Here is a 21,214-nt window from a genome sequence, read left to right as displayed (position 1 = left end):
GCACTGCAAATGAAGAGTTTTCGGTCCGGGTCAGGGTGACCTGGGAACAGAAGATTTGTTACTTTTCTTAAACAGAACAGCAGGGTTAAAGGTCATAACCAACACTTTGAATTGTGACCGGAAACTGATCGGCAACCAATGCAGACTGCGGAGTGATGGTGAAACATGGGCATACCTAGGTAAGCCCATGACTGCTCTCGCAGCTGCATTCTGCACGATCTGAAGTTTCCGAACACTTTTCAGAGGTAGCCCCATGTAGAGAGCATTACAGTAGTCGAACAGTAGTGTTATCCCCCAGAATGTCACGTTGGATCGTTTTCCTGGCAAACTATAATTACACCTTGTCCTACAAACCCGGGCGCCATATAGCTCATGCAGATGCCCTCAGTAGGTGCCCCTTGGCCGATGTACTAATTGACCCCGCACCTGCATGCTCAGTTTTCACCCTCTCCGAAGGGGCTCTCATGCTGTCTGCATCCGATGTGGCATGGGAAACAGGGCGGGATTTCACCTTATCCCAGGTAAGGCAATGGGTGTTGAGGGGGTGGCCAGTTTCTGCCCCAGCCGAAGAATATGTTCCCTTCCTCAGATGTTGGACTGAATTCTCCGTGGAAAAGGGTATTCTGCTAAGGGGGTGTAGGGTAGTGATTCCGGGTAAACTGCGCAGCCAGGTGTTGGCACTTCTGCATGATAGCCACCCAGGTATCGTGCGCATGAAAAGCCTGGCTCGGGATTATGTGTGGTGGCCGGGGTTGGATAGGGAGGTGGAACAAAGGGTGGCGGCGTGCAGAATATGCCAGGAGAACCGGCCATTTCCTCCCCGGGCCGAGCCGCTGGCAAAAACAATGAAGTTGGCTAGTGGTTTTCCTAAGAATTTCCTTGATTTGTTCCCTGGTTTGGTGGCCATGAAGGCCAAAACCACCATAACAGTTTTTGCCAAAACAGAATAAACTGCAATGGAAAAGAGAATGGCAAAGGTAGATTGTCGAAGGAGACATGAGAATTTACCAGGTCGACCAATGAAGAAGAAGGAGCAGAGAAAGCAGAGCAGGATGGAGGTTAGGAGGATGTAGGTAAGATCTCTGTTATTGGCTTTGACAATTGGTGTGTCATGATGTTTAAAGAAAATCACCAGGACAGCACTTGTGATTAGTGAAAGGAAAAGAGATAAAAAAGTTAAAGTGCATCCCAGGGTCTCTTGATAGGCAAGGAAGTGGAGCTTCTTGGCAATGCAGTGGTCCTTGTCTTTGTTGGGATATTGATCTTTGGGGCAAATATCACATTGGACTGCATCTGAAATTAGGAATATTTATGTAAAGATTGCAGGGAATTCTGCCATGAGCATTCTGCCTCCCCAAAGTTCACATGACATGTCCTTTGATTCCTCTGGCCAACCCACAAAAATGGTGATAGTCTTTCTCATGGGATTTCACAATTGGTATGGTTAGTAGGGGAACCATGTATTCTGTCCTAAAACTATCCTGTATCAAATTATTGAGCAGAAAAGAGGTTTGTCCAGGCAAGACAGCTCAGATCTATAAACTCACAGTTTCTGATAAAAAGTATGAATAATCTGATGTATTCCAAACAGAAAATGACAAAATTAGCATCTTTATCTACTCAATGACTCCCTTGATCCTGGAAGAACTGCATTTGTAACGTGCTCTACCTGTCTGATTTGAAATGGTGCCTTCTGGACAAGGGGCACATTGGTAGCAGCACACTGGTTCTCCCTTGGGAACTCTTCTTCTCTCTCCTGCCTGGCACCTCTTCTTACCACACCTGGCAAAGGGCACCTTCTAAAACAAAAAAAAAGGGAAGTGTTTGAGTTGGCCCAAGCAATAAACACTCCTCATTTATTCATTTCCAATTCCTATTTTCCTATTGAGAATGTTCTCATAAGAAATTTGTCAAGGTAATTTAAAAGCTGATCAGCTGATGCAATGAGGGGAATGAGTTAGCAAGGTTTCTTGCTGTTATCCCTTTAAGAGCCCGTGTAATAAGATGAGCATCTGCTAGCATGTTTGTTTGTTGAGTTTCTTCCCTGCTGCAATTGCTATTTGTTTAGATACTGTAGTGTGTGTATGTATAGTATTCTTACTGTAGATAAAAAACAATATTTGATGCAAACCACTGTTGACTTTACTTGCTCCTGGGTGATAGACCTGTGCACACTCTGACAAAATTATTCACCAAAGTGTAACAGGAATCAGGAAAAGGTAATGGGAGAATCTGGCAACTAGCACTAGTAACTCACCAATGGATGCTAATATTTGAACCTTGAACTCCGGAGTGCAAAGTGCTACATTGTGCTACAACTTCCAAAACAAAGAATGGTGAAGATTCAACTGAACAGGAATGGTCCATGGAAATTTCTGCCTGATCTAATAACATCCTGGTGTTCTTCCTATACTGGCTGGAGAATTCTGGGAGTTGAAGTCCACAAGTCTTAAAGTTGCCAGGTTTGAGGACTTCAGCCTTAGAAAGATGTTCAACATCCCTAGGAAAGAGTGATTCTTTTCCTGAATTTACAACACTTCGTTCCTGCTCACCTTTGAGGCCCAGATGATTCCATCAGAATTAATGGTGAAATCCTGGACTGGGATAGCTCTGGGATCCTTTTCTCCAACTTTCACAGGGACTAAAGATTTATTGGGGTGGACAACCCAGTTGACGATATCATAACGAACAGTTCTCAGTCCATTTTGTGAGAAGGAGACTTCATCTCCAGCACTATTGTTGAAGTGGACATTTCTCAAATTTGCAAGAATCTAAAAGAAAAGTGATCTTCAGAAATTGGAGCAATTAATGAAATGCCGAAATGAGATATCATGGTTTCTATCATTTTTGGGACAGCTGTCATCTTAGGAGACAATGGTACATCTAAAAAATTAAAGTTGGTCCCTTGGTTGAGATATGAGCAACTGGGAGAAATAATTTGACTCAATTGTCAACAACACTTGTCGCCTGAGCTAGACGCACCAAGGGAAAGCTCTCCCATATGAAGAAGAAAAAATAAAAGTTAACCCTTAACTACCCTCTCTAGCTTACCAAAAGTGGATTGAGAGGAGAGTGAACTGAACAAGCTGTTGGAAAACTTTACCAGAAGGAGTTAAAAGTTGAAGCAAATAACTCTTTTTAACGCGGTTGGGTGAAGAAGTGAGAACAAAGGGAAGATTGCGTCTGCTGTGGAGCTGGAGGGGAAGATGGATTCGCTGCTAAAAGGTTTTGCTGATATGGGCAAATTGCTCCAAGAGATGAAAAAAGATTTATCGGCACTGGGAACTGGAATGGCGGAACTGAAACAACAAACCAAAACTCAAGATCAAAGGATTGGAAAGCTGGAAGCGGGGAAATCTCGCCAGGAAATTCGCATCATAAATCTTGAAGATAGACAGCGTCGAGCTAACATATGCTTGAGAGGCTTCCCCAAAGATTTGGGGGGGGGGCAAACAACTCATTCAAGAAATCCTCCAGTGGTTTATCGAGAACAAAGTTACATGTGAGTTGCAAGAATTTGAAAGAGCACATTGGGCTTTTGGACCTCGTAAGGGTGATTCCAAAGACATTGTTATTAGATTTGCTTCAGAAAGAAGAGCTGCAGAGATTTTTAAAGAACTGAAACAGATTTTAAACTTACGTTACAAAGCTTTCCCAATACGTGTTTTAAAAGATTTATCTGCCGAGACTCTCAAGATGAGAAATCAGATGAGAGAGGTCTCTTCTCAGCTGTATGAAAATGGAATCAAATTTTCTTGGAGATACCCTGCCACCATCATTGTGTTTAAAGATACCAAGTTTTTTCAGGCAAGGTCATTAGAAGAAGGAAGAAAGTTGCTTTTCCAATTGGGATTAAATCCAGAGGGAGCAATTCAGAGCCAGGCATCGATCGACCGGCCAGATGTAGCAGAACCGTTTCGCGATCCAGAACAAAGCAAAGAGGAGAAAATTGCCGAGCTACAAAGAGAGTTGGCTTCACTTCAATCGGAGAAGCGAGATGAGCCAAGAATCACCCGACAAAAGAAAAAAATAATAAACTGAACTGAGTTGACGTGCTAATATGGTATTAAGTTTTTCAACTAATTAACCTTTTTTCTGTACTTCTGTACTTCTTGTTGGGGGTTCATGCTAGTTAACAAGGGGAGAGGAGGGAAGGAGGGGGGAATCTTTTATTGTCCTGTAAAATGGGGAAGAAGGGAGGGCTTTCAGAGGGAACGTAGATCTAGGAGTGCCTCTCAGTAACGGAAGGTTTTTTTCGTTGCCTTCCCCTGGGGGGGGAGGTCAGGTTAGAGGCACCAGGGTGTGGATTCATTGGAAAAATAAACAATTCTCCGGCAGGCTCTGTTTTGTTGAAAGAGGAAATGCATTTAGTTTATGTAAATGGGTGATTTAGGCCTTCTATCTCTCAATGTAAATGGTCTTTCATCACAGAAAAAGCGATGTAGAATCATGAAGCTGGCTAAAGACTGTAAGGCAGATATTTTATTCCTTTCAGAGACTCATAAGGGAAGGGAAAAAAACAGACAGATTAGTAAGAAATATAGAGTGGGAAAAAGTTTATGAGTCAAAAGGAACGAACAAAGCAAAAGGCGTAGCTATTTTGGTTCACAGAAGAGTGGATTTTCAGTTAAGCAATATTAAGAGGGACAATGATGGCAGAATGTTATTTATTAAGGGGAAAATAAGAAATAATTTAGTAACTTTAGCGGTCATTTATGCCCCTAACGTAAATGCAAAACAATTCATAATAAATGTAAAACGGAAATTAGATAACTTTGCGGAAGGTATAGTGATTTTAGCAGGTGACTTTAATTTGGAATTAACAACAGGGAAGGGGGGAAAGAAAAAGTTACATCTAAATAAAATTAATATGATGGACCTTCATCAAAACGTAGTTAATAGAGATACTTTCTACTCTGCAAGACATAATAAATTTAGCTGTATAGATTATATGTTAATTAATAAAACAGATAAGGTAAAGTTGAAGAAAGCAGAAGTGAAAGCTATCTGGCTATCAGATCATGCTCCTTTGTCAGCTGTGTTAGAAATAGAGGTTTGTAATAAACAAAGAATTTGGAGGTATAACCCCATTGTCTCAGCAAATGAGGAGAGTAGAATTAAATTACAAAAGGAACTCAATTGATTCTTTAGTATTAATGCAACAGGCGAGATTAAAGAAACAATAGTTTGGGATACACATAAAGCAGTGATGAGGGGTAATTGCATTAGTACGGAAGCTTTCCTTAGGAAATCCTGGAATGTTAAGAGAAATAACTTATTAAAAGAGATAGACTTAATCCAAGAAACCTTAAAAATTACAAGAAACAGAGAATGGAATTTATTATTATCATTTAAGAAAAAGCAATTACAATTACTTGATGAGGAAAATTGGAATAAAATGAAGATGATTATGAAACATAGAATTAGAAGTTGGAACAATAAATCAATGAAGCAAATGGTACACTATTTGAAAAAAAGAAAAGAGAAATCTTATATCTCTGCTTTAAAAGATAAGGATGGTCTAATAAAACGTAATACTGTAGAAATGGAAAAAATAATGAGAGATTTTTATGGGGAATTATATAAAAAAGAGTATGTTGTTTCACAAACTTCAGAGGTTAAAAAGCAATTAAAGGAAGAGGACAGTCAAATGTTAAATGCAAAAATTACAAGTGAGGAGCTATCTAGAGTTATTAAGGGATTGAAACCTGCTAAAGCTCCAGGTCCAGATGGTTTTACAGCTGAATATTATAAAGTGTATATGAATGAATTACTACCATATATGGAGAAATTGTTTAATAATGTAATGGAGACTTTTGAAACTCCACAGACGTGGAAAATGTCAGAAATTATAACGGTCCCAAAACCAAATCGTGATTTAACGGATCCTAGTTCCTATCGCCCCATTAGCCTGTTAAATCAGGACTACAAGATATTTATGAAAATATTGGCAAATAGGGTGGAGAATATATTACCAAAAATAATTGGAGAAGATCAATATGGATTTGTGAAAGGAAGGAAAATCTTTGAACCAATAAGAAACGTGATCAATGTTTTACACCATGCTACCAGTACCAAAAGGAAATTAAGCATTTTAAAATTAGATGTTTATAAGGCTTTCGACAAAGTTAATCATGAATACCTATTTCAACTATGTAAAGATTTAAATATGGGAAATAAATTTTGTAAAGTTATAGAAACAATATATAAGGACAATGTAGCTCAAATTAGAGTAAATGGCAATAGAACAGAAATGATTAAAATTCAAAATGGAACTAAACAGGGTTGCCCATTATCCCCAATGCTATTCGCATTAGCAATTGAGACCTTAGCAAATAAAATTAGAAATGATAAGGAATGGAGAGGCTATCAAATAGGGGAACTTGAATTGAAATTAAACTTATTTGCAGATGATGCTATAGTAATGTCTGAAACCCGAATTGAAATGATGAAAAAAATAATGATATTACTTCAGGAATTTAAAGATCAATCTGGTCTTAAGGTTAATATAGAAAAATCAGAGATAATATGTTTAAATACTGGCCCTAAAGAGCAAATTGAGATTCAAAAAATCTCAGGATTGAAATTAGGTTGTAAAAAAATGAAATATTTGGGAATTTGGTTATTTAAAAATCCATCAAAAATAACAGCGGCCAATTATAACTTAATATGGAAAAAAATCCAGAAGCAGATCAAAAATTGGAAGGGTAAAAATTTAGGAAGAATGGCTAAGATTAGGGCCCTTAAGATGATGATAATACCAAAGATGATGTATTTGTTTCAAGTTTTACCGGGTAGTTTTCCTGAGGCAAAATTAAGAGAATGGGATAATAGACTAAACTTTTGGATTGAAGGAGAGAAAAAATCCAGAATAAGGAAGCATTGGCAGTTTGCACAAGAAAAAGAAGGAGGTTGGGGAAGCCCATGCCTAGTATTATATAGAAATGCATTTCAAATCGAAAGGTTAATTGAGCTACAGTTATGGGGGGAAAAGAAATGGGTAGAATTAGAAAGAGAAATTAATAATATAAATAACAAAGAATTATTATTTAAAAATTGGAGTAGAATTGAAACCAGTACCCTAAGTGATCCTTTTAAAGCATGTTTAGAAATATGGCTTAAATGGCAGAGGACAAGTGGAATAAAGATATCCAAGCTATCAACGTTACATGTATTGAATATAGGGGACGATGCTAATTTAACTAGAATTATTAAAATATTAAATAGTAAAGGGGTAATGAGAATTGAACAGTTATATGAGAAAGATGGAAGAGTTAGTAGAACTAGATTGGAATGGTGGATCGGTAAACAGAAATGGTTGCAGATTAATGCAATATGTACATATTTAAATAAAAGTGAGAATAAAGAAGCCTTCTTACGAGAAGAAAATAGCTTGGAAAAAATAATAACTGTAAAGATAAATGAAAGTAAAGCACAAGCCAGCAATATATATAGAATGCTATTGCAGAGGGAAGAAGAAGTAGTTAAAAGTTTAACAAGATGTTGGCAGGATGACTTACAAATAGACGAAAGAGAAATGGAAGAAATAATAGAAAATATATACAAGATTAAAAATACGAGAGTTAAAGAGATGAGAAGAAAAATCTTACATAAGTGGTATTATACACCTGTACAAATTGCACACTTCCAGTGGAAAGAGAAGGGTAAACGTTGGCATGGGTACCAGAAAAAAGGAATTTTTATGCATATGATCTGGGAATGTGCAGAAATACAGAAATTCTGGAAGGTAGTCCAGAATGAAATTAATAAAATGTTAAACATCAACTGGATAATTACAAAAGAAACAGCAATCTTAATTAAATATAGGGAACTAGGAGAATCTAAGGAAATTAAAACTGTAGCATTGGAAAGTGCTCAAGCGGTGATAGTATTAGGATGGAAAGACTCTACAAAATGGACACTACAGAATTGGTACTGGTACATGGTGGATCACATACATTTTGAAATTATGGAAATAAGATTAAATAATTTTGATGAGAATAAACTAGAGAAGCTGATGGTGCGATGGAACAAGGTAAAAGATTATATGTTAAGTAGAATCTGTGATGTAAATACGAAAAATAAATTACAATCACTCTTTTAGTAAAAATCGTTCAAGATAGAGCCAAGGATCAATAGATAGATAAATAACTTAAAATTCTTTGAATCCTTCTATAGGGGTGATGGGGGTGACGGGGTGTGTGTGTTGTTTGGTGATGGGCACATGCACTGTGCACTGTTATATGTTTGTTTTTTGTAAACCTATAAAATCAATAAAATTTATTTTTTTAAAAAAATTGTCAACAACACAAAATATTTCCTTTATCATTGGGTATTTGTACTTTGGCTTCCTCGACTCCAGTTTTAAAACAAATGACACACGAATGACTTGACTCCAGAAACTGTGGGTGTTCAATCACTCCATATTTTAAAGAAGAGATTTGACAAGTTTTTTTCTGAAATGGTATAAAGCTTACTGCTTGAGTAGGGGGTTGGATTAGAGGATCTCCAAGATCCTGTCCAATTCCTTTGTTCTGTTAAGCAGCTGAACACTACAAGAAAGAGAAAACTAAACATATGGGGTGGAGTCATATGGGATGCTAATTCATAGAAACATAAAAGAAGATTAAAATGAATTGAGCTCAGTATCTTTTTACATGTTGGATTCAGGCTACATGCTGAGGGAAACAGAGGAAGTACTGCAGATATGCCCATTAGGACTTCAACTGTCCTGTTGAAGCATCTAGCATGTTGTACAAATGCTTCCAGATTATCATCTTGTTCCAAGATTACACCTCCTTCTTGGCCACCTCCTGATACTCAGGGAACAGTTGAAGATGTTTCAGGACCATATACTGTAGAGGTGTTTTTCTTTTCCCCCCTCTTTCAACAAAACATTTAATTAATAATATTGTTTTTTAACCAATTGCTGGTTTAATCTGCTCAAAGATGCCATGATATAATATCCCTCAATATGATTTCAAGAAATGCACATGAGAATCTTCTTCTCTATTGATCTGTGGACTGGATAAAATGTCGCAGAGATTACCTGCCATGGCTTCACATTTGAGATCCTCTTTCCAAGCTTCAGCATAGTTAATTGTGCTCCTGATCCGTAAATTGCATGCAATGCGTGTGCCACTGCATAAATGGCATTGTAGATATTGTAACTTTCACCTGTCATGCTCATTTCAAAAATTAAATCTGGAAGTTCCTGCAAATTCTCCTTTCCTGTACATTGTTTTTCCCCTTTTGGAGGGACTTTGCCTGGTTGGGGGATATGGCAGTCAAAGAGTGTTTCCCACCAATCCAGGAGAAAGCTGGCCCCTTCTTCAATCAAATGGTATAAAGACAGGATGAAGTGTCTGAATTCTGAGACCTCACCACCGTGTTCTCTAAACTGCAAAGCTCCATGCAAATTCTTTAAACCTTCAGAAATGTCTCCAACCAGAGTAAATTTCCAATGAGATGTTAGGATCCAAACAGTTTTAAGTGATATCTTTCCATGTTTTACAAAATAATTCAGAATTGACAAAAACCCTGCAATATCAGCAGAGTCTCCAAACAGAATAATAACTTCAGCTTTAAAGAAAATTTTGGTAGTTAATTCCTTTAATAAACCACCAAGTTGATCAGATTTCAGCCATTCAGTGAATGCCAGGCAGATTTCCTTCTCCTTCAGCATTGGCTTCAGAGTTGAGATGAAATGTCCTCCACTGTCATCTTCACAGGTCACAAGCCCAACCCAGTTCCACTGGAAATATAGGAGCAGCTGAACCAAACCCACACACTCAGGAAAGTCACTGGGATTAATCCGAAAGAAGGAAGGATAAACTGGTCTGTATTCCTGAGGAAACTCAAAGCCAACACCGAGCTGGAGAAAGAGAGTAAATTTTGTGAGGACTTAGGGGGTTACAGGCAGGGCCAACGATAGGGGGGGTACTACTGGTAGTGGTGTACCGGGCCCGGCCATGAGGGGCCCCGGTTTTGCCCGCCGTCGCACATACGCAGTACCAGCCCTCTCTTGCCTGCCTCACCAACGAAAAAGGCGGGCCCTCTGGCCCTCGCGAGGCAGGACTCGAAGAAGCCCCGACGGAGCCTTTGGCAGCGCGGTCCTCCAGTCCCAGAGTAAAGCGTGCGGCGAAGGTAGGAGCCCCTTCGGGGTGGCGGTTGCAACTTGCGCTTGTGTTAAATTTTGTTTCTTTCCTAAGCAGCCTTCTATGTAAAAAAATCCATTTGGGAATGAGTCGTTCCCAAATGGATTTTTTTACACAGAAGGCTGCTTACGAAAGAAACAAAATTTAACACAAGCGCAAGTTGTAGGCTTCCCACGTGTGCGCCAGCGTCCCCCAAAAGACCCCCAGCGCGCCCTTTTCCAAGGGCGTGCACGAAGCCGCGGCCGCCCCCGCCCCCCCGCGCCTCTAGCCCCCTCGCGCCCCCGTGGCTACTCGCCGCTGCCCTCGCCCGCCCATCCGCTCCACCTCTCTTCCCTGCAGGCATTCTCACAGCGGGGGCCACCGCGCTCTCTCCATCTCTCTGCTAGCCTGCCCGGAGCATTCAAAGTAAGAGCGAAGGTTTTTCTTACTTTGAATTTTCCGGGTTGGGCTGGCAGCAGGGGGGTGGAGAGAGCGCGCGTCAGCCCACGCGCCCGACATTCCAGGCGCCATCCCCTGACCCCAGTTTCCTGGATTCCTGGTGGCGCCAACCGAGCCCTGACCAGGGGGTTCCCGACCGAGCCCTGTGGCGGGAACGAAGCGAGTGGGGCGCTCCCCGCCCGGCTGCGGCTCTTGTAACTCGGCCCGGGATGGGTGTGACTCTACGGGCTGCCCTCGTCTGGGAAAGGGAGGGGAGGGGAGGGGAAGAGAGGGCCAGGAGGACACAGAAGGGAAGGAAGGAAGGAAAAATAGGGAGGGAGGGAAGGGAAAGACGGAGGGGAAGGAAGGGGAAGAGGGAGGAGAAGGAAACAGGAAGAAGAGATAGGTTGGTTGGTTGGAATGAAGGAAGAAGGGAAAGAAGGAGAAAGGGGAAGGGAAGGAAGGAAAGGAAAAGAGGGAGGGGGGAAAGGAAGGAAGGAGAGATAGGTTGATTGTAATTGAAAATTACAATTGAAAGTAATTGAAAATTACTTTCGCCAGCCTCCGGAGAACGAGAGAGAGTGAGAGCGATGACAGAACAAGATAGAGAGAAAGTGAGTGAGAGAGAGAGAGAGAGAAATAGGGGGAGAGAAAGAGATAGCAAGAGAAAGAGAATGAGAGAGAGAAAGAGTGTGAGAGAGAAAGCAAGAGAGAGAGAGAAAGAAAACAAGAGAGGGAAAGTGAGAAAAAGAGAGAGAAAGAAAGGGGGAGAGATAGAGAAAGAGAGAAAGAAAAGAGAGAGAGATCAGAGAGGAAGAAAGAGTGAGAGAGAGGAAGAAAGCAAGAGAGAGAAAGAGAGAGAGAAAGAAAGAAAGAGGTGAGAGAGGAAGGAAGAGAGAGAGGGGAAGAAAGCAAGATAGAGAAAGAGAGAGAGAAAGAAAGAGAGAGAGATGAGAGAGGAAGGAAGAGAGTGAGAGAGGAAGAAAGCAAGATAGAGAAAGAGAGAGAGAAAGAGAGAGAGGGGAAGAAAGCAAGATAGAGAAAGAGAGAGAGAGATAGAAAGAGAGAGAGAGAAATGAGAGAGGAAGGAAGAGAGTGAGAGAGAGGAAGAAAGCAAGATAGAGAAAGAGAGAGAGAGAAGGAAAGAAAGAAAGAAAGAGATGAGAGAGGAAGGAAGAGAGGAAGAGAGAGGAAGAAAGCAAGATAGAGAAAGAAAGAGATGAGAGAGGAAGGAAGAGAGTGAAAGAGAGGAAGAAAGAGATAGAGAAGAGTGGAAGGAAGAGAGAGAGAAATGATAGAAAAAAGGGGAGAAAAAAAGAGAAATGAGAAAATGATTGAGGCAGAGAATGACAGAAAAGAGAGAGAAACAGAGGGAGAAGTGATTCTTGATTTAAAGCATATGGTAAAAGCACTTAAATAATAACAGAGAAAAAACCCCAGCCCTCACCTGTTTTTATTAATAGTTTTGCTGGTTGTTTTAGTTTTAATAGTAATGGATTTTGGTTTTTTTAAATTTATTTATTTATTTATTTATTATTTAGATTTGTATGCCGCCCCTCTCCGAGGACTCGGGGCGGCTCACAGCAGAGAAAAACAAATCATAAATAATCTGAATACATTTAAAACATTTAAGATTTAAAAAGAAACCCCATATAGTACATACACACTCACAAGCATTATTATTGACAAAATTGAACGGGTCCAAAGACGGGCTACAAGAATGGTGGAAGGTCTTAAGCATAAAACGTATCAGGAAAGACTTCATGAACTCAATCTGTATAGTCTGGAGGACAGAAGGAAAAGGGGGGACATGATCGAAACATTTAAATATGTTAAAGGGTTAAATAAGGTCCAGGAGAGAAGTGTTTTTAATAGGAAAGTGAACACAAGGACAAGGGGACACAATCTGAAGTTAGTTGGGGGAAAGATCAAAAGCAACCTGAGAAAACATTATTTCACTGAAAGAGTAGTAGATGCTTGGAACAAACTTCCAGCAGATGTGGTTGGTAAATCCACAGTATCTGAATTTAAACATGCCTGGGATAAACATATATCCATCGTAAGATAAAATACAGGAAACAGTATAAGGGCAGACTAGATGGACCATGAGGTCTTTTTCTGCCATCAGTCTTCTATGTTTCTATGTTTCTATTAATTTCTTTTAATAAAAAAGAAGGGATTTATTTATTTATTTATTTTTTATTTCTATGCCGCCCAGTCCCAAGTTTTTCCTTATTTCCAGATTGCATTTCTTCTTGGTGAGGTTCCGCCCATTGCTTCTTGTACTACCTTCAGGTGGCATGGAGAATAAATAGATGCCATCTGCTCTGTGGCAGCCCTTTAAGGATTGGGAAACTACTATTATATTCCCCCTCAGTTTTCTATTTATTGAGTTAAACATACTCATTCTCTTAGCCCTTGTTCATAGGATTTAGCCTCTAGGCCAGGGGTGTCAAACTCAATTTCATTGAGGGCCACATCAGGGCTGTGTTTGACCTCAGAGGGCCGGGGGAGGGCTTGCCCAGGGTGTGTGGCCATGGTGGCCATGGCACCGGATTTGGGGGGCAGTAGTTTTAAAATGGCCGGGGGGGGGCAGACACTTAGGCTGTATGGGGCCCCAAAATTCCTGATGGTGGCCCTGGTTACAGGTGTTGATTTGGGACAGAGTAAGGATGTGGTGAAGCTGATGAGGTGTCTCCCAGGGGCCACTGCCAGCAGGGACAGGAGGCGGATTACAAATATTGTCAAGGCTGTGAGTAAAGGTAATAATGTTGATGTGGTGGTGCATCTTGGCACAAATGATTTGTCCCAGAGAAATGTTAATGTAGTAAAAAGAGATTTTCAATGTTTAAGTGTGGAGCTGGGCAGAATAACTGATTCAGTGACTTTCTCAGAGGTGTTACCGATTTGTGGCCAGGAGGATAAAACAACTTGTATCAGAGAGTTTATTAATGTGTGGTTAAGGCAGTGGTGTAAAGCTGAAGGTTTTGGCTATGTAAGTGATGATGTCAGTAGGTGGTCTAATACGGAGTTGTTTAAGAGGGATGGTTTGCATCCATCATACAGAGGCACCCAGGTGTTCGGTGAGGAGTTCAGAACTTTTTTGGACATGCATTTAAACTAGTGAAAGGGGAGAGTGATGTAACTGATGTGGATGATTTCTGTCCCCGACCAATGAGAATAAATCAGTTTCTGGAAGCTTATGAAAAGGGAGCTGTAAATAAAATAGATATAGTTGTTGATGATAAGGGGCAAACTAATAATGAAAATAATGTTCTTCGGGTAATGTTCACGAATGCTCAAAGCTTGAGCGACAAGCTCTGTGAGTTAATGGCCATAATATCTAGAGATAATTTGGATCTGGTCACCATAACTGAGACATGGTTTAAGGATTCTAATGAATGGGAAATATCCATACCAGGATATACATTGTATAGGAAGGATAGAATAGAGAGAAGGGGAAGTGGAGTAGCCATTTATGTTAAGGAAAATCTAAAAACAACACTAGTTCAAAATACATGTAAAGATCTGGAGACTCTCTGGGTTTGCATGCAAAATAAAGATGGTTCTGTCATTAGAATTGGGGTGACCTATAGGCCTCCAGGGCAATCTGAGGAATATGACAACAAGATGGTGGATGAAATTACCCAAATGGCAGTAAAGGGATATATTGTGGTTATGGGTGATTTAAACATGCCTGATGTTGACTGGAATATTCCCAGTGCCCTTACAGGCAAAAGTAAGAATATAGTAGAGGCCTTTACAGGAGCAGCTCTGGCACAGTTGGTTAAGACACCAACTAGATGGGAGAATATTCTAGATTTAGTTTTTAAAATAGGAATTGGGTTTCAGAGGTTAAGGTGAGAGAAAATTTAGGTTGCAGTGACCATCTATGTTTGTGGTTTGATGTAAAAACTGATTATGAGCAATCGTATAGTAAAACCAAAGTATTGGATTTCAGAAAAACAAATTTTAATGCAATGGGGGAATATTTAAATAATGAATTAAAGGGGAGGGATAAAATGGCAGGAGCGAGCACCCAGTGGACTGTATTAAAAAGGCCATCTTAAAAGCCACAGGACTGTATGTAAGGCAAATAACTAAAGATAAAAGGAAGAAGAAACTGCTATGGTTTAGCAATGATGTAAGGGCTATAGTCAATTAAAAAAAGGCTGCCTATAGGAGGTATAAGAAGTCTGGAAGTCTAGCTGATAGAGAGGTGTATAAAACGAGACAGAAGGAGGCAAAAAAGATAATATATGCCGCTAAAGCCTCAAAAGAGGAAGAAATTGCCAAATCTGTAAAGAAGGGGGATAAAACCTTCTTCAGATATATTAGTGATAGGAAGAAGAAAAACTGCAGCCTCACAAAGCTTAGTACCAGCAATAATACATACATTGATGGGAATAAGGTGATCGCTGACCATTTCAATAGCTACTTCTGTTCAGTTTTCTCAAAAAGACACCTTACAATATAATACTATAGAGGGATATAGCATTGCTTCCAGCTGTACGGATTCAGCTCCAGTGATCTTAGAAGCCGATGTCTTAGAAGAACTTGAACAATTAAAGATAAATAAGGCAATTTGTCCAGTTGGCACCCACCCCGGAGTTCTTAAAGAACTCAGATTTGCCATTGCTACCCCTCTGACTGATTTATTTAACCAATCCCGGTTAACAGGAGATGTTCCTGAGGATTGGAGAATGGCCAGTGTTGTGCCTATCCACAAGAAGGGCAGTAGGGGAGATGTTGGTAACTACAGGCCAGTTAGCTTGACATCAGTTGTAGTTAAAATGATGGAGACTCTACTCAAAAAGGGGATAAATCAGAACCTAAAAAACAATAACTTATTGGACCCAAATCAGCATGGCTTTACTGAAGGCAAATCATGTCAGACTAATCTCATTGATTTCTTTGACTATGTCACAAAGGTGTTGGATGAAGGTGGTGCCGTGGATATTGCTTATCAGGACTTCAGGAAAGCCTTTGATATGGTTCCACATAAAAAGCTGATAGATAAATTAGTGAAGATTGGACTTAATCCCTGGATAGTTCAGTGGATTTGCAGCTGGCTGAAGCGTAGACATAAGAGAGTTATTGTTAATGGCCAGTATTCTGAGTAGAGACAAGTTACAAGCGGTGTGCCACAAGGGTCTGTTCTGGGTCCTATTCTTTCTAATATGTTTGTGAGTGGCATAGGGGAAGGTTTGGTAGGGAAGGTTTGCCTATTTGCCGATGACTCTAGAGTGTGCAATAGGGTTGATATTCCTGGAGCTGTCTGTAATATGTCAAATGATTTAGCTTTACTAGATAAATGGTCAAAGCAATGGAAACTTCAGTTTAATGTTTCCAAATGTAAAATAATGCACTTGGGGAAAAGGAATCCTCAGTCTGAGTATTGTATTGGCAGTTCTGCGTTAGCAAAAACTTCAGAAGAGAAGGATTTAGGGGTAGTGATTTCTGACAGTGTCAAAATGGGAGAGCAGTGTGGTCCGGTGGTAGGAAAAGCAAGTAGGATGCTTGGCTGCATAGCTAGAGGTATAACAAGCAGGAAGAGGGAGATTGTGATCCCCTTATATAGAGCACTGGTGAGACCACATTTGGAATACTGTGTTCAGTTCTGGAGACCTCACCTACAAAAAGATATTGACAAAATTGAACGGGTCCAAAGACGGGCTACAAGAATGGTGGAAGGTCTTAAGCATAAAATGTATCAGGAAAGACTTAATGAAGTCAATCTGTATAGTCTGGAGGACAGAAGGAAAAGGGGGGACGTGATCGAAACATTTAAATATGTTAAAGGGTTAAATAAGGTTCAGGAGGGAATTGTTTTTAATAAGTGAACACAAGAACAAGGTGACACAATCTGAAGTTAGTTGGGAGAAAGATCAAAAGCAACATGAGAAAATATTATTTTACTGAAAGTGTAATAGATGCTTGGAAGAAACTTCCAGCAGACGTGGTTGGTAAATCCACAGTAATTGAATTTAAACCTGCCTGGGATAAATATATATCCATCCGAAGATAAAATACAGGAAATAGTATAAGGGTAGACTAGATGTACCATGAGGTCTTATTCTGCTGTCAATCTTCTATGTTTCTATGTTTCTATGTTACATTGCATGCATTTTACCCTATCAGTCAGCCTGATTTACTTTGATTAAAATAAGTTTATGCTTTCTCCCTACTTAGGAATAGTTGCTAGTTACATATTTTCTGTAGTTGTGACATGTCAGAAGCTGAGGGAAGAAAATGTTAAACTGATACTGGTAAAAATATTGCAATGAAATGGAGACTTCATTTTTATGAAAGTCAGGAATTAATTCATCTTGGCAAGTACAGTATTTCAGAGCTATTTCATTAGCTGTCTGTTTGGAGTTACATAAAAATATAAATTGAAACATAGAATGTAAATATCAATTCAATTGTAGGATATCCCCTTCAATAACATTGTTTTCACCCTTGACCTCTGTGTGAGCTTCCATACTGTATCCAGTGAAGCCCCCTTACCTGTGGGACCTTGTAGATGCTGAAGATGGAGGCCATCTGCCTTGAAGATTTGGGGTGGTCACCTCCAATGACAGAGAGTAGAAGGTCCTGCCTGTCACATTTATAACCTGGAACCATTTGACCTCTTGTGGATAGAAAGGAGAGGCTGATTAAAGAAATCTTTCTCTCCATCCGGACATTGTCACAAATGTGGAAGCCAAGTGTGATGTTGGGGAGAAGAACCAAATCTTTGTTGATCTCTGTGACAGCAAACACTAAGGCAAAGAACTGCTGGTACTTCTTGAGTATGGGTCTGTAGTAAAGAAAACATTGGGAACATTACAGAGAAAAATGTGTGTGTCCTTTTTTTTTAATAACAAATCCCAGATTTTATTGAAGTTTTTTTTTCACAGATGCTCTTTGATTAAAATTGTATGGCTTAGTGATAGAGGAGAAGGGCAAGTTGAAACATTGGTTAATTGCTTTGTGTTCTTTGCTTTTAAATTGCTTCTCTCTTGGTTGATTTCCCAAGATTGTTTCTTATCTTGGTGCTTTGGAAAATAGTTTGACCCCTCAAACTATTGTAGGAGCCCCTCAAATATTAGAACAGTGCTATCATGTCCCCAAGTCCTTCTTTTCATTAAATAGACACAACTCAATTCCTGTAACTGTCCTTTGTATGATTTCGCCTCCAGGCACATAATCATCTTTGTTGCTCTTCTCTTCATGCTTTCCAGAATCTCAACAACTTTTTAAAAAATTGTAATGATCAGAACCGGTCACCACAATTAAAATGGATTTTATTGCAATGCCATATAATAAAAAATGATTAAGCTTTTCTTTTCTACTATGCTTTACTGTCCAAATTATCATTACATCAACTTTTTTTTAATCCAGCAGAGTTTCAAATTTGCCCTTAGCAACTGTTCCTTTTTCATTCTTTATGTCCTCTTGATGTAGAGTTTTATAATGATTGAGAATTAGAGCCTGTTTTAGGATCAAAGACAAGAACTACACTAGGACATAAGATGGCTTCAAGAGTTTTAAACCTAATCCTATGTAGCTTCTGCTCGGGCAATCTCACACTACTTACCAGAGCTTACAAAACTTTTGCCAGACCCATCCTCGAATACAGCTCTTCCGTTTGGAACCCATATCGCATCTCAGACATCAACACCCTTGAAAATGTCCAAAGATACTTCACCAGAAGAGCTCTTCACTCCTCCACTTGAAACAGAATACCCTATGAGACTAGACTTTCAATCCTGGGCCTAGAAAGCCTAGATCTAAGTATTGCCCACAAGATCATATGCTGAAACGTCCGGCCTGTCGGCGACTACTTCAACTTCAACCACAACAACACAAGAGCATTGGCTGCCGATCAGTTTCCGGTCACAATTCAAAGTGTTGGTCATGACCTTTAAAGCCATGACCTACATGGCATTGGACCAGATTACCTCCGGAACCGCCTGCTACCGCACGAATCCCAGCGACCGATAAGGTTCCACAGAGTTGGCCTTCTCCGGGTCCTGTCGACTAAACAATGTCGGTTGGCGGGCCCCAAAGGAAGAGCCTTCTCTGTGGCGGCCCCGGCCTTCTGGAACCAACTCCCTCCAGAGATTAGAATTGCCCCCACCCTCCCTGTCTTTCGTAAACTACTCAAGACTCATTTATACCGCCATGCATGGGGGAGTTGAGATATTCCTTCCCCCTAGGCCATTAAAAGTTATACATGGTATGTTTGTCTGTATGTTTGGTTTTATTATAAGGGTTTTTAGTTGTTTTATTATTGGATTGTCACATGCTGTTTTTACTATTGTTGTTAGCCGCCCCGAGTCTAAGGAGAGGGGCGGCATACAAATCCAATAAATAATAATAATAATAATAATGATGATGATGATGATGATGATGATGATGATGTCTGGTCACTTTGCCCTATTGTGATTATTATTTTTTGAGTAGAATTTCTAAAATTACAATGAAGGTTTTATCAAAATTGTTGCTTTTATTCTAGACATTACCAATAATGGTGATTGATATTTCATTGAAACAATGGCAAAGGCTATTTCCAAGTTTACGTGGCAAGGAACAACAACAAAATAATGGAATGTAAATTGTTGCAAGATGCTAAGAAAGCGGGTTTGAGTAACCAGGTTTAAAATCATATTTTGTTTCCTATTGTTGGATCTGATTGAAAGACTGGGTGGCCCTTAAAAATCTGTTATCAACTCAGAAAACTTTAGAACTTTAGAAAAGAAATTATGATGAGATCAAAATAATGGACCTGTAGTCAGATAATCTATTAACCAAGCTTAAGCTAAACTCAAGTCAAAAGAAGAATCTGAAGGGAAGAATTTGTTTGTCACAAACTCGCATACTTGCAATGTAAGAAAAGATTTAATTTAAGCAGTAAAGGTGAGTGCATTTGAGTCTGTAAAAAATAATTTGAAATGGCTAATAATGAACATGTTATTGCTAAGGTCTAAAAATGCTGTTGGAATTGAATCTGGAAACAATTATTATTTTTATTTATTTTGTCAAGCATGTATTAGACAACAGACATAAAAACAAATGTAACTATGACTGCATGAAATGTATACAAATAAAAGAGAACATTAGGACAGAGATAGTTAACAACGTTTACTGATTTTTTGGCAAAGCTGTTACAGTGAACTCTAGCACTTAGATCATTTGAGATGAGTACTCTAAGGCAGTGTTTCCCAACCTTGGCAACTTGAAGATATTTGGACTTCAACTCCCAGAATTCCCCAGCCAGCAAATGCTGGCTGGGGAATTCTGGGAGTTGAAGTGCAAATATCTTCAAGTTGCCAAGGTTGGGAAACACTGCTGTAAGGTCCTTGACAGAGTGATATTTCAGCAATTATGTTAAATTATGTTAAACAATGCTCAAGCAATAAGAATATAGGTGGACAAATTTTCATTGAATTATAATTTTATTAGAAAATATTCATAAAATAATGTATTGTTGGTATCTAACAATTGATAAACTGTCAAAGATGTACATAAGTGTTTCAGATTTATGTGGGAAATATAATTGTAAAGAGCATACTTTTTACCATCTCTGATGGACTTGTTACACAGTGTGTTCCAAAAGTAATGCAATTATTTTCTTTAAGTAATTTATTTAACAGATTTGCACTAAAACTTAAAATTCTTCAAAGTATTGTCCTTGGGCCTCTACACATTTTTTCCAGTGACTCTGCCATGACCAGTACACGGTCTGGAAGGCTTCTTTGGAGACCTCTCGCAATGTCTTCGTCATGGCTGATTGGATCTCTTCTATGGACGAAAAACAGGTGCCTTTCAGGTCTGCCTTAATTCGAGGGAACAAAAAAAAGTCTGCTGGGGTGACATCAGAACTATAGGGGGTGGGGCAGCATTGACACCTGGTGTTTGGCCAGGAACCCGTGGACTCATAGCGCGTTGTGGCAAGGCCCATTGTCGTGATGGAGTTGCCAGGTAATGGAGATGTCTTTTCTCATACTGATGAGCCTTTTGGGGAGTCTTTCCATCATATCCACATAGTAGGCAGCATTAACTGTCTGTCCTGGAGGAACAAATTCCTTATGGACCACTCCTTTACTGTCAAAAAGGACAATGAGCATTGTTTTCACTTTTGATTTGCTCATTCTTGCCTCTTGGGGCTTGGGGTACTGGTCAGTGTGCCACTCAGAGCTTTGGCATTTTGTTTCTGGATCATATTCAAAAACCCAGGTTTCATCACCAGTGATGATGTTGTCCAAATAATCAGGTTCAATTTCTATACATTGCAAAAATTCACTTGAAATTTCAGCTCAGTCGATCTTTTGGTTCACAACACCTTGGGCACGACCTTGGTGCACATTTTCCTCATTGCTAAATCTTCAGTAACAATGCAAAACACAACAGTAGACAACAAGTTCAGTTCATTGGCAACCATCTTGATACTCAATCGACAGTCAGAGTCCAACAATTGTTGAGCACAAACCACATTGTTTTCGGTTTTGCTGGCTGATGGCCCCCCAGAGCGTTGTTCGTCATGAACCTCTTCCCAACCCTCCTTAAAGGCCTTTAACCACCTCAAAACTTGTGAGTAGGATATAGCAGAGTCCCCGTAAGGCTCATGAATCATTTTGTTAGTCTCCTCAATC

The 21,214-nt window shown here is 39.7% G+C and overlaps 1 protein-coding gene across 1 annotated transcript; it reads right to left on the bottom strand.

Moving 5' to 3' along the window:
* Window positions 1–733: 733 nt before the first annotated feature.
* LOC139174628 (extracellular calcium-sensing receptor-like) lies at window positions 734–20,346 on the bottom strand. Its single transcript, XM_070765495.1, has 6 exons — window positions 20,300–20,346; window positions 17,085–17,376; window positions 9,050–9,874; window positions 2,553–2,771; window positions 1,670–1,799; window positions 734–1,293 (listed from the first exon to the last, which is right to left on the bottom strand). The coding sequence occupies exons 1-6, from the start codon at window positions 20,344–20,346 to the stop codon at window positions 734–736; spliced, it is 2,073 nt and encodes a 690-aa protein (XP_070621596.1).
* Between the last annotated feature and the right edge of the window lie 868 nt (window positions 20,347–21,214).

This window comes from Erythrolamprus reginae, chromosome 1 (assembly GCF_031021105.1).
Source record: "Erythrolamprus reginae isolate rEryReg1 chromosome 1, rEryReg1.hap1, whole genome shotgun sequence".
Taxonomy (NCBI): Eukaryota; Metazoa; Chordata; class Lepidosauria; order Squamata; family Dipsadidae; genus Erythrolamprus; species Erythrolamprus reginae.
The sequence above is the reverse complement of the archived record's forward strand: the minus strand, read 5'-3'. Positions and strand labels throughout refer to the sequence as shown.